Raw genomic sequence first — 14,568 nt, forward strand, 5'->3', positions numbered from 1 at the left:
ATGTGGGGTAAGGCGATATTGAAGGCAAATACCGTATTTTTCGTCCCATAGGACGCTCCGTCCCATAGGACGCACCTAGTTTTTTGGGGGGGAAATAAAGGGAAATGTTTTTTCCTTTATTTCCCCCCCAAAAGCAGGTCGGGGAAACCGAACCAGGTCGAGGAACAGCAGGATGGCGGCGCTGCGCCTCCCTGCTGTCCCCCGAGCTTGTGGGGCTGGCTCATGTCTGCCCAGCGCGAGGGGTGCTCTGCATCAGGGCGCCCCACCCGCCGGGCGGCAGGCTGCTATCTGCAGTGTGGGGAGCCCTGCGGGGAACTCCTGCAAGGCTCCCCACGCTGCAGATGTCTGCCGGGCACGGGGGGCGCTCTGCTTCAGGGCGCCCCTCGCGCTGGGCGGCAGGCTGCTATCCGCAGCATGGGGAGCCTTGCGGGGAACTCCTGCAAGGCTCCCCACGCTGCGGATGTCTGCCGGGCGCAGGGGGCGCTCTGCTTCAGGGCGCCCCTCGCGCTGGGCGGCAGGCTGCTATCCGCAGCGTGGGGAGCCTTGCGGGGAACTCCTGCAAGGCTCCCCATGCTGCGGATGTCTTCCTGAAGCCTGGAGAGCGAGAGGGGTCGGTGCGCACCGACCCCTCTCGCTCTCCAAGCTTCAGCAAAAGCCTGCATTCGCCCCATAGGACGCACCCAGATTTCCCCTTCATTTTGGGAGGGGAAAAAGTGCGTCCTATAGGGTGAAAAATACGGTAAGTCCCAAGTTGCTAAGGGCTTCCCATGTTGCGCAGGTTGTCACACCCTTGGCTCAGTTATGGAGCATGCACACGCAACAGGGGCATAGAAAGCCTGGGATCTGAGCAAGTGGGTGGCCCAGGTGGCCGAGAGAGCAAAGGTACAGGTTGTCTGGAGGGGCAAGTGACCGGGCAGCCAGGTGGTCAGCCCATGAAGGCCTTCCCAAGCTCCCCGTGGTTGCCACTGCTGCCACAGGCTGAAGCCTCTCTGCCCGTAGTCTACTGCCATTTCAAACCTCCTTCTGTCAAGCAGCAGTGTGGAGACGAAGACTCCGTCCTCTTCATTCCCCTCTCCTCTGTGTGCAGGGCCAACAGCAGGGGGGTCACAGAATGGGGGTGAGCCGTTGGGGAAGTTTTAGGCAAACTTTCGGGGTATGGGGTGGCAATCAACGTGAGCAGGGATGGAAACCCCTAGTAAATATACAATATGGAACTTAGTTCGCTGTGCTCCCCAAAACTCTGAAGCGGTAAAGGTAAAGGGACCCCTGACCATTAGGTCCAGTCGTGACCGACTCTGGGGTTGCGGCGCTCATCTCGCTTTATTGGCCGAGGGAGCCGACGTACAACTTCCGGGTCATGTGGCCAGCAGGACTAAGCCGTTTCTGGCGAAACCAGAGCAGCGCACAGAAATGCCATTTACCTTCCCGCCAGAGTGGTACCTATTTATCTACTTGCACTTTGACGTGGTTTTGAACTGCTAGGTGGACAAGAGCTGGGACTGAGCAATGGTGGCAAGCCCTAGGCTCTGTGATTTAGACCACAGCGCCACCTGCGTCCCTCTTACCTCTAGTAAAGGTAAAGGCAAAGGGACCCCTGGCCATTAGGTCCAGTCGTGACCGACTCTGGGGTTGCGGCGCTCATCTCGCTTTATTGGCCGAGGGAGTCGACGTACAGCTTCCGGGTCATGTGGCCAGCAGGACTAAGCCGCTTCTGGCAAACCAGAGCAGTGCACGGAAACACTGTTTACCTTCCCGCCCGAGCGGTACCTATTTCTATACAGTGGTACCTCGGGCTACATACGCTTCAGGTTACATACGCTTCAGGTTACACACTCCACTAAGCCAGAAATAGTGCTTCAGGTTAAGAACTTTACTTCAGGATGAGAACAGAAATCGGGCTCCGGCGGTGCGGCAGCAGCAGGAGGTCCCATTAGCTAAAGTGGTGTTTCAGGTTAAGAACAGTTTCAGGTTAAGTACGGACCTCCGGAACGAATTAAGTACTTAACCTGAGGTATCACTGTACTTGCACTTTGACGTGCTTTCGAACTGCTAGGTTGGCAGGAGCAGGGACCGAGCAACGGGAGCTCACTCCGTCGCGGTGATTCAAACTGCTGATCTTCTGATCGGCAAGCCCTAGGCTCTGTGGTTTAACCCACAGAATCACCCGTGTCCCTTAGGCTGAAGCTGAGGAACACTTTATTTCTCAGTAAAAATTGGGGGCAAGGTTCACACTTACACCTGGAAAGTTTGCTTTTCACGTGACTCAAGAGGAAGAGCCATTTCAGATAACACTCAATAGCAGCTTAACTCAGGGATGGCAAACCAATGACCCTCCAACACGCAGCAGACCCAACCAGGATGACCAACGGTCAGCAATGATGGGCGGTGGAGTCCAACTACACTAGGAGGGGGCCACAGCTTCCACACCCCTCATTTAGCATTATGGGTAGAAGCTGGGAACTCGCCCTCCCCTCCTGCGGGGTTCTTCAAGACTAACCAGAATCCCCTGGTAGGTTTAGCTCAAGGATGGCTATTCTGTGGCTCTCCAGATATTGTTCGGCTACAATTTCCATCATCCCCAACCACTGACCCAGGTTGCCCACCCAGGTTTTAGGCTCTAGTTAGGAAGCAAGACAAAATTGTAAGCATGCTTATAAGCTTGTTTATTTTTCATTAAACAGTATATAAATCCTGCTATGTAAACAAAAACAATCTTACATTAACAAGCATTCCTCAAGTCCGGATGTAATGGGGAGCTCCAGCTACTTTGAAATTGAAAGTGCAAGTTTATCTCCTCCTCTTGTATGCAAAAGAAGGGAGGGGAGTGCAAACCGCAAGGCTTTCCACAGCCTCTACATGTAAAGCTAAGCCATGAGAAGTGACTGATGTGATCAGGCTTGATATAGATGTTCCACCCCCAGCAGAGGCCAACTGGTACTGAAGAGAAAGACAGCGCTACCAAAACACAGACATCCACCTTCTCTGTGCCCTGAGGCCACCAGGTTTGCAGACACTTTTTCACTCATTTGTTTTCCCCCAACAACACAGTGGCAGTTGTCCCATAATCTGGGGATCCTTGCCTTTCACGGGAAGCAAGTCACTCACTGCCTGTTCGAAGCAATTCACAACAATATTCAAAACATCAATGTAAGGAAGGAGGAGATGGGGAAAAGAAGAATCGTCCTCAAAAGAGTTAATGGAACAGCTCCATTTCATTCTCCAGCTCCTTCTCAAGCATCATCTCTGAACTGGTACAGCAGATGGAACAATCACTAACTTCATCCCCAACACAGAACTTTGCAGTTCGCAGCCAAAATCAACATCTGCACTGGATGGCACCATCTGTGTTTGCAAAAACCACCATCACTTTTCATTTCTCTTTTGCTTTTTTGCTGGTCTGCTTTCCATTTGAGAAAATTGGACCAGCATTCGATTTAGATTTAGAAAAAGCACACAGAACTACAGGCACACACGATTAGCAAGGCTTCTTGTATGCTTCAGTTCCTTGGAAATGCAGACAAAAGCACAGAACATGAGCTTCCTGAGAATCTAAGCTTTCTTTAAAACAATGCCACACTGCCCACATTTCTAGCTTTTGTGGCTATGAAAGTGGTGCAGCTGAAATCTCAAAAACTGAACGAGATTCCTATAGCGGCTTCAGGAAGAGTTTCAAAGTGTGACCTGGCCCCATGCTCCTCAAAGACAGAATAAATAATACTAAATAATAAACTTTGCTAAGATATTCTGCTTGCCCAGCTCCTATGTAAGGTTACAACCGTAGCCAGAGGCCCTTCGGATTGGCCAGTACCTCTCAAACATATTGACAGGTGTGCCCAGACACTCTGCCATCACCAAATCCCTTGGGGCATCGTAAAATATAAATAAAGCCAATGATTATTCCAGAATCACCAAATGCGTAATCACTCTTCTAACTGCATAGAACTGTAGAGTTGGAAAGGATCCTAAGGGTCATCTAGTCCCCTGCTATGCAGTTCTGTGTACTTTTCGGGGTGAGGAGGTAACGCTCTTCACCACATCACAATAAAAAAGGCAGGGTGGGAGGCAGGCTAATAGGCATCACGGGCACCAGGGAAACACCTCAGGGGCGCCACTCTGCCCTCAGGTCCCACATCGGTGACCCCCACCTCAAACTGACCGCAACCAAACTTTGTGCTGGGCTAGTCTTTTCACCGGTGATGCCTTGCACCTCTGCAAACAACTCTTGGGGTCCCTGGGAACTTTGTCCTGCCTGCGTTCCATCACTGACACAGAGAACATTCAAACATGCAATCCCCGCCTTGCATCCCAAAATAATTCCAGCCCAACAAGAGCCACACACACGGTTCAAATTTCACCCGAAGCCGAAGCTTCACAGCAGCAGGAGATTCCACAGGGAGTGGTTCATAATGAAGCGAAATCAACTTACTTTTTTACTTTTGGATACTTCATCTCCGAGATGGTATTGGTGGCGTCTGTCTGTCTCTCCTTCAGATGCCGAGGCCACATGTTATCCACCCAGTCGACCAAGTCTACCTAAAAGGGCATCCAAAGAAACCAGTTAAGTCAGGAAATGTTGGAGAAAGATCTCAGAGCAAGGAAGGGATACTGGCAGAGCGATGTGTGTGCAGGCAGAAAAAGAAACCAAAACTCTGCCACCCCAAGCAAACCACATTCAGCAACACACAACGCTGAATTCTGCCAGAAATGTGAATACAAAGATTACATTCCTCTCACAGTTACTGTACGGTTCCATGGTTTTCTGAGGCTGGCTTAGATCTCACAATGTCACATTTGTACACAACAACTTGTGCACCGTTCTCAGGATTTTGTTAGGGCAAACATTTTTTTTTTATTTAGGGGACATGAAATGTTGGGACATAATAATAATAATAATAATAATAATAATAATAATAATAATAATAATAATAATAATAATAATAATAATTTATTTATATCCCACACTCCCCAGCCAAAGCCAGGCTCAGAACAGCTAACAAAAATAAAAGTAACAGCATTCTAAAATCAATTCATTCTAAAATCAATTCAGAGTCAAATTAATGGCAAGCATTGGGCTAGAGTTCTATGAGGATTACAGAAGGAGGGGGTCAGACTGTGCCTTGGCCAAAGGCCTGGTGGAACAGCTCTGTCTTGCAGGCCCTGTGGAAAGATGTCAAGTCCCGCAGGGCCCTAGTCTCTTTTGGAGTGTGAATTTGCAAGACTGCACAGATGCTTGGGGAGACTTAGAACTAAGTTCCCATTGACTGGTATCAGGCAGACTAGGTGGATGTGCACATCATCAAGTAGGCCATGCCTGCGCTGGATCACACAAGTCCCCCCGGGTTCAGCAATCCATCTGCAACTATTGACAGGGCGTAGGAAGACATCAAACAGGGAGGCAGCCATAAAGACTCATAAGAAGAGCCCAGCTAGATTGGACTCAAATGTCCATCTAGGCTTGCATCTTGCTTCTCCCAGTGACCAATTAGATACTCCATGAAGACCACAGTCCTCTCACACCATCATTCCCAGCAAGTCGTATTCAGTTACCCAGGCATGAAGGTTCTACTGCAGCCATTATGATTCTCCACTGATCCATAGAAATAGCTGCTCTTTCTCAATGGAGAAACCTTTACAAGAATGAAACAAATCCTGGTGCGGGGAAGGGAAGGCATTAAAAGTTCCACTAATCCAGTTATCAGCCACTACAGGTTCCAATCCTAGCAATTACGCCTAACAGCCATCGACAGGACAGTCCCCTGTGAATTTATCCAATAGCCAAGTGGCTGTTTGCAAGCCTGCAACTAGCAGCCACAACAAAATCATGGGACGATGAACTGTGTTAAGTTGATTATGCACCGTGTGGTGCATGGAGAAATAATTCCCTTGGTCCTGCCAATCAGTTCCATTGGATGATCACTAAGAATAAAGCAGGATAGAACTAAAAGAGGAAGACGAGAGACAGGGCACATAGCTGCTGCTTACCTACTCCAGAGTAGCCCTGTTAACATGAAGCATAGAAACATACAAGCCAAGAGAGCATGGCGAGGTCAGTCAATAAAAATAAATTTTAATGGAGGAAATCAATCAATCAAACCTGTATATATTTGCATATGATTAGAATAATCATTTCAAGGGAAGAGGAAAGCAGAAACATGAATATGTTTAAGTGGATCCCTGTCATTACTGATTGTTGTAAGCTACTCAAGCTTTTTGGGTGAAGAACTGGGTAAAATGCTTCTGAGAAATTAATAAAAGCTATATTATAATCACATTATAAAATAATAATTTTATTAAAAAATCCTCTTCAGACAGGATGGAGAGGTTGGGAATGCCTCTTCTAAGAGGGCCCCTGCCATCTGCAATTGCTACATTAAAATTATATTTTAAATATAAACTTCTTTAAAAAATGTGTTTCCCAATTAACTGAGGGTGCCTTTTAGTCAATAATTTTAACTGATTAATCTAACGGATTACAATCACAGCCCTACTACAAATCACTCCATGGTGTGACCATATTTGAAGTCCTGTGTACCGTTCTGGTCGCATCAACTCAAAAAGGATATTGTTGAGTTGGAAAATAAGTTCAGGAAACTGCAAGCAAAATGATCCGGGGGGGTGGGGTGGAGTGACTCCCCTGCAAGGAAAGGCTGCAGCTCTGGGCCCTTTTTAGTTTGGAGAAAACTAAGTTGGGAGTAAGACGCAGCATGACAAAAGTTTCTAAAATTATGCCTGGCATGGAGAAAGTGGACAGGGAAGAGCTTTCCTCTTCTCTCATAACACTGTAACTGCTGAGCACCCAAACGCAACTGGAGGTTGGAAGATTCAGGAGAGGTTACTAAGTCCATTTTTACACAGCAGACAGTCACACAATGGAACTCCCTGCTGCAGGAGGCAGTGACAGCGGCCAAGTTGGATACCTTTAAAAGAGGAATAGACAAGCTCATGGGTTGGCAAACTAAGGCCTGGGGGCTGGATCCGGCCCAATCGCCTTCTAAACCCGGCCCATGGACGGTCCGGGAATCAGTGTGTTTTTACGTAAGTTGAATGTGTCCTTTTATTTAAAATGCATCTCTGGGTTATTTGTGGGGCATAGGAATTCGTTCTCCCCCCCAAAAAAAAATATAGTCCGGCCCCCCACAAGGTCTGAGGGACAGTGGACTGGCCCCCGGCTGGAAAAGTTTGCTGACCCCTGGACAAGCTCATGGCAGAGAGGGCCGGATCCAGCCCCCAGCTACTAGATACACTGGCTTTGCTTTATTATGACTATTGTAATTTTATTTATATCCCGCCGTTTCCCCCCGACAGGGACTCAAGGCAGCTTACAGATATTAAAAATAAGAACAGCTCAAAACACAGGGGGGGGGGAACAATTAGACAAACAGGTAGATGGATCTAAAACATAGTTAAATTACAGTAATAATAATACAGTGGTGCCTCGCAAGACGAAAAGAATCCGTTCTGTGATTCTCTTCGTCTAGCGGTTTTTTCGTCTTGCGAAGCAAGCCCATTGAAGGATTAGCGGATTAGCGCTATTAGCGGCTTATCTGCTGATCGGATTAGCTGATAAGCGGTTTAGCGGCTTAGAAAAAGGGGGGGAGGGAAAAAACCAGCAGGAACTTGCAAGACATTGTCGTCTTGCGAAGCAAGCCCATAGGAAATTCGTTTTGCGAAGCACCTCCAAAACGGAAAACTCTTTCGTCTAGCGAGTTTTCCGTCTTGCAAGGCATTCGTCTTGCGGGGCACCACTGTAATGATGATGATGATAAAACAGCACACCACTAGCTCCCTCATGAAAAGCAGTCAGTTCCCAAAAAGGAGAGAACTATTCTAACTTCTCTAGGGAGGCAGTTCCAAAGTCTGGGCTATTGTTCTATATTTATTTATATGTGCTCTGACTTCCGAATACCAGCTGCTGGAAACCATGGGAGGGCAAGAGTTGCTCTTGCTCTCACAATCTGATCACTGGTTTCCCACCAGCATTCAGTGGGCCAATATGAGAACAAGATCCTGGACTGGAGAGGTCATGGGTAGAGTCCAACAGGTTCTTCTGTTGTGTTCACTGAACAAACACACAAACACACACACATGATGCTTTCAGGATAGGACTTTTGGGCAGATGCCCATTGACTGGCTCAGCAGGACCAACAGGAAGACCCCCAAAATACAGCAGGGCAGGCTCATCACATTGCAGAGTAAGTGAAGCAAACGTACACTGACATCTAAAAAGGAGGACCGGAGTAAGACCGCTAAGACTAGGGGATAAACCAGGAATGGGGCACCTTTGGCACTCCAGATGTTGGGGGTCCCCCAACTCCCATCAGCTCCAGCCAGAATGGCCAATGGTCAGGGAAGATGTGACCCAACAACACCTAGAGCAGCCTTTCTCAACCTGTGGGTCCCCAGATGTTGTTGGACTACAACTCCCATCACCCCTAGCTAGCAAGGCCAGAGCTCAGAGATGATCACCCCTAGCTAGCAAGGCCAGAGCTCAGAGATGATGGGAGTTGTAGTCCAAAAACGTCTGGACCCACAGGTTGAGAACCGCTGACCTAGAGGGTCAGGTTACTCCCTGGTCTAAAAGGACCAAACTGCCCCAATGTCGGCATTCAAATACCCTAAGCGCAATAACCACCCAAAGAGCTTACCACATTGGGGCGCTTGACGATGTTTGCCAGCTTCGTGTGGCTGAACTCGAGGCTGATCACGTTGTACAACTTCTTGCGCTCCGCCTCCGGGGTTTCGTAATATCGCACAAACTGGGACATGCTCATCTCTGTGCCCTTTTGTGTGTTGACGTCCATTACATCCACAATCCGACGGCTCCCTGTAAGATGATTTTGGACATGTGGAAAGGGTGAGGAGAAGAACAACCAAGTTTTTATTCCCTGCACGATGTTTAAAATAACTACACCAAGTCTCGAAAACCTTAACAGAAGGAGACAAACTATGGTTTCAGGAGATAAACTATGATAAACGAACCACGACGGTTACATTACGACTCCACAGCTGGGAACCATGGGAAAGGAACGTACTCTTCTGCTCAAATCCTGCCTTGTTTCCCTGTTTCCCTCGGGCATCTGGTTGGCCACTGTGAGAACAGGATGCTGGACTGAATGAGCCACTGGCCTGATCCAGCACAGCTCTTCCTATGTTCTTATACAGAAGGCTGATAAATAGGGCCACCTCCTTGCTCCTTAATTGCCTTTCCAGGAGCCTATTCCGATGATATCCCCCACTTTGAAGCAAGCCACCAAAAAGTAGGTTTTATTTTGCAGTAGCAGGGAGACCGCATGTTCAAATAATCATACACTGTCCCCCAATCCCTTGTCCCTGCAGTGAGGGACAAGAAGAGGAGGAAGGGGAGGAGCAGAGGGGAGAGTCAGAGGTCAATTCCCAGTCTTACAATCCTGGGGCCGGTGGGAAGCATCTTCTCAACTGGTCCTGTTTATTGCAGGAAAAGCAAAAGAGAGGTAACAAATAAGTAGAATGCAGATTTGCACCCAACGAATGGTATCAAAGAACATGGGTAAACAGATCAATCAAAGGAGGTTGGGACATTATTCTTCGGGGAAGAACCCCAAGATGATAAGAGTGAACTTTATTGCTTCAGATTAAAATTCTAAAAATAAAGGAAGGGGGTGGAATCTTACCTTCCATAAAGAAGAAATTCCCTGCAAGGAGAAATTTAGCACAGCAGGAAGAAATGTTTCAGAACACCACACCCCTTGCTATGCGAACTTTCTATGTACTTAAAAAAAATTGGGCTCTGTTTTTTATTTTAAAAAAAACTTGCAAGGAAGCATGCTGATACGCCATCTTCCACTTTCAGTCTGTAGTATCGTTTTATCCACCTCAGTCAACCAGGCCTTAGACCAGACATTCCATGACCTGGTAGCAGGTTGCTAGATATAAAACTGGTACATTAATTTAAAAGCCCAACTTGCCAACAAATGAAGGAGGCAGCCCATAATCGCTCTGCGTGGTTTATCATTCTTGCCACACTTCTCTCTAACCAGCTTGGATGGATATTTCTCTGCAACTGTTGGTGGTTATTTCTCTGCTGGATGACTCAGTCACTCCCGACACCGTAACACAGCAGCAAGAGACTTGTCAGAGGACTGTCTCTGCATGATTGTGAAGTCATTTGTTTATTATAGCCCATTTTTCCTCCAAGGAGCTCAAGGCGATGTACAGTGGTGCCCCGCAAGACGAATGCCTCGCAAGACGGAAAACTCGCTAGACAAAAGAGTTCTCCGTTTTGGAGGTGCTTCGCAAAACGAATCTCCTAAGGGCTTGCTTCACAAGACGAAAATGTCTTGTGAGTTCCTGTGGGGTTTTTTTCCTTCCCCCCCTTTTTTCTAAGCCGCTAAGCCACTTATCAGCTGATCCGATAAGCTGATAAGCCGCTAAAAGCCGCTAATAACACTAATATCGCTAATCCTCTAATCCGCCAATGGGCTTGCTTCGCAAGACGAAAAAACCGCTAGATGAAGAGAATCATGGAACGGATTCTTTTCGTCTTGCGAGGCACCACTGTACATGGTTCTCCCCCTCCTCTTTTATCCTCACAACAACCCTGTGAGGTGGGCTAGGCTGAGAGTCATTGACTGGCCCAAGGTCACCCAGCGAGCTTCATGGCTATGGATTTGAATCCTGGTCTCCCAGGTTCTAGTCCTGCACTCTAACCACTAAACAACACAGCTACACTTTCTTGGTGTAAGGAAACAGCCTTATCCAGACCACGGTCCACCTAGCTCAGAATTTTGTGCACTGACTAGCAGGGGCTCTCCAGGTTTTCAGACAGGTGTGTTTAGCAGCTCTGCTAGGAAATATTGGGCCCAACCTTCAGCATAAGATGTGATTGCAACAGAAATAACCAAGTGAGTCAAAGATCCAGCAGAATTTACCTAGCTGCAAAAGGAAAGTTCCCAGCTAGTTCTTGGAACGAGTCATTGCTCTGGGTCTGCCTCCATCCACTATGATCAGTGATTCATGCAAAAGCATTGGGAGGATGCGGGAGCGAAGGAAAATTCATCCTCCTACACATGCTAAAAATAAGCTTCTAGTGAATGAGCAAAGCTGAGCCTCCACTTTTAATTCAGGGGGAGACAATATGTGCCTCGGCTATCAACAGTTTGAGGAATCTGGCCATAGATCATAGGTAGGCAAACTAAGGCCTGGGGGCCGGATCCGGCCCAGTCGCCTTCTAAATCCGGCCTGCGGACGGTCCGGGAATCAGTGTCTTTTTACATGAGTAGAATGTGTGCTTTTATTTAAAAGGCATCTCTGGGTTATTTGTGGGGCATAGGAATTCGTTCATCCCCCCCAAAAAAAAATATATAGTCCACCACCCCCCAAGGTCTGAGGGACAGTGGACCAGCCCCCTGCTGGAAAAGTTTCCTGACCCCTGCCATAACGCACAAGCCCAAAACTGAAGTTCTTTGCCTTGGCAAACACCTTTGAGATAAGTGCTTTTCACTCGAGTCAGGAAGTTGACCACAGCTGATCAGAACCATTTTTGGAAAGCGACATGCCCTCTCTTTGCCCTTGTGATCCAGGTGACAGCACTGGGTCAAGCGATCCACCATGAGCGTGAGACGAGAGCCCTGCTGGATCAGGGCAATGGCCACCTAGTCCGGCATCCTGGGCTCACAGCAGCCCACCAGATGGCTGGGGGAAGCCCACAAGAGCAGCACCCTCCCCTTCCTGTGTTTTCCAGCAACCGTATTCAGAAGCACAGCTATCATGGCAAGGAGCCTTCACCAGCCCTCTTTTAAAGCTATTTAGGCTGGTGGCCATCACTGCCTCCTGCATGTTCATAGTTTTAACTGTAAAACATAGTTTAATGCATGAAATGTATTTAGTATTAATGTGAGCAAAAAGCACAAGCAATTGTCAATGAAAAACAAGGGGACACTTCACAAGTATACAGGAGTGTGCCCAAAGCACACACCTATTTCAGCACAAACACCATTAGCGAAGACTCACCACTGGGCATGAAACACGAATGACAATACTGAGGCACATAACCTCGTTGGGCACATCAGTGGCCTGGCCCATGCACAACACTAAGCCGTGATTTGTTTAGGGCAAAGGGTGGTTTGTTTCCATGTCCAAATCCAGCCCAGGAGACTAACCATCGTTTGTCCAGCCACTGCCACTGGAAAGCAAACCAATCTTTGGAGAAACCAACTTCCGCTTGTTTGATCATCTGTGAGGCTATTTGTGGTTTCTTAAATAAGCCACAGTTTAGCACAGGGGTAGCCAACATGGTGCTCTTCCAGATGGCATGGGCTAAAAGTCCTACCACCTCTACCCACTAGCCATGCTGGCCGGGCTTGATTTAAGTTGCATTCCAACATCTGGAATGCGTCATGTCAGCCACTCCTGGCTTCATGTTCTATATGTGAATGCAGCCACAATATGTCCTGCCTTGCAAACCAGGTGTAGTTCACCAGAAGCACAATTAGCTCGCTAGCAACCATGCAACACCATGACGTCTTTGAACATGTCAATACAACCTTAATCCGTAAAATGCAAGGCAGCCAAAACAATGTTAAGCATTTTTGTGTCAGTTAATCCCAGCTACCAAGATTTTAGAAGCCAGAGCAATGAGTGTCAGGAGCCTGGCTGATTTGTGATAGCATTGGGATTCTTTTGCTGAAATGTACTTCTAGGGATTTGAACGCAGGTGGCACTGTGGTCTAAACCACTGAACCTAGGGCTTGCCGATCAGAAGGTTGGCGGTTCGAATCCCCGCGATGGGGTGAGTTCCCATTGTTCGGTCCCTGCTCCTGCCCACCTAGCAGTTCAAAAGCACGTCAAAGTAGATAAATAGGTACCGCTCTGGCAGGAAGGTAAACGGTGTTTCCATGCGCTGCTCTGGTTTCACCAGAAGCTGCTTAGTCATGCTGGCCACACGACCCAGAAGCTGTCTGTGGACAAATGCCAGCTTCCTCGACCTAAAGAGCGAGATGAGCACTACAACCCCAGAGTCGTCCGCGACTGGACCTAAAGCTCAGGGGTACCTTTACTACTAGGGAGTAGGCAGGTATCTTGGGTAGAGCTGGAGAATCAGCCCCAAAGCAAGATGAGGAAGAGGCAATGGGAATGCGAGCAGCTGGAAGAGGCATCAACTGCTGGGCAGATGAGCTTTGGGGAGACAACAGAGGGCTCAAACCAGGGTGCTGGCAGCAGGGGCCAGCGTGTCACTATGCTACTGGCTTGATCTCAACTGCAGATAAACAAAGAACTCTAGCCCAGCGGGGATCTGGTGACACAACCAACAGCATCCTTTGCAGATTTGTTTCCAGGTGTCAGGAAGGAAGGCCGTAGCTTGGGAAAGATCTGTAGCCTGCATGGGAGCTGAATCTCCATCAGGTGCCGATCCACGCAGGCATTTCCATGTGCTGCTCCCTCCTCCCCAGTAGCCTCATGGGCAGCTAGTCGGGCAAGATGCGCTGAAGCTCCAGCCACCGTCTCTGCTGCTGCTGTGGCCCTGTGAGAGGTGAGGGCACCTGAAAGAAATCCAGCGCCCCAGGCTGTGGGGACCTCTAGTCCCAGGGCAAGGATGCCCAGGTCTGATGGCTCCTCAGGGTCAAGCCCTGCAATGCTGACTCAGTTCTTCAGTTTGAGGAATGTGCTGCTCAGGAGGAGAGCAGCCTGCTTCTTCGCCTCCCTGCGGAAACAGTTGCTGGCCCCATTTCTCAAGTTAAGTGCAGTTTGTGCAAACTACTGGGTTTGGAGGAAACTGCAAACCATGCTTTGGCAGTAGCTCAGGAAAAGAGGCATTCCACCTCTGAAAGCAAGAGGAGGAACAGGAGGAGACAGAATGCAAGCCTGAGGCTCACAAGGCCAACCCATTTTGGGGAGGGGGGGAGTGTGTCCCAGGTCCTGCTCTCTCTCAGAAATGGGGCAACAGCATGACCTAACAACCCTTAAGCAGTGTCTTTTCCCCACACCCCCAGAATTCATTGCAGTTCAAGGGGTCAAATGCTCTGGGGTTCTGCAGCCAAATCGACATGGAAAGCATTTCCTGATGGGAGTGAAAACCACAACGGGAGCAATAATAAGTTATCCAAGGAGAATCCACTTCCATTACAGTGGTACCTCGGGTTAAGAACTTAATTCGTTCTGGAGGTCCGTTCTTAACCTGAAACTGTTCTTAACCTGAAGCACCACTTTAGCTAATGCCGTGCGATTTCTGTTTTCATCCTGAAGCAAAGTTCTTAACCCGAGATACTATTTCTGGGTTAGCAGAGTGTGCAACCTGAAGCGTCTGTAACCTGAAACACCTGTAACCCAAGGTACCACTGTATTTCAGCAGTAAGCAAGGCTCCTCCTTCATGAAAAAAAGCCCCAGAATTCAGACACACAGAACAAGGGCCCACAGAGCAGTTCACACAGGAAAGACTTTGCAGGGCAAAAAGCTGAAATCCTAGTTACTAGGTTTAGAAAATGATTCAGCAGCCAGCTTTTCCCTAAGGCTTCACAGCTCCCTGCACATCAGGCAGGTGGACCAGGCTCACAATGGCAAGAGAAGCTTGCCAGGGCTCTGATTGTGGCATC

At 48.4% G+C, this 14,568-nt stretch overlaps 1 protein-coding gene across 2 annotated transcripts in view; it reads right to left on the bottom strand.

The window, feature by feature from the left end:
• Nucleotides 1-14,568, bottom strand: part of KDM2B (lysine demethylase 2B) — an 87,146-nt gene that overhangs the window by 62,617 nt on the left and 9,961 nt on the right. For both annotated transcript variants that reach the window (XM_081174701.1, XM_081174702.1), the window contains 2 exons: nt 8,646-8,824; nt 4,427-4,533 (listed from right to left, as the gene is read on the bottom strand). In XM_081174701.1, the coding sequence (XP_081030827.1) occupies nt 4,427-4,533; nt 8,646-8,824 (286 nt within the window). The remainder of the gene's footprint in view (nt 1-4,426; nt 4,534-8,645; nt 8,825-14,568) is intronic.

The sequence above is a fragment of the Podarcis bocagei genome (genome assembly GCF_964188305.1).
Source record: "Podarcis bocagei genome assembly, chromosome: 16".
Lineage (NCBI taxonomy): Eukaryota > Metazoa > Chordata > Lepidosauria > Squamata > Lacertidae > Podarcis > Podarcis bocagei.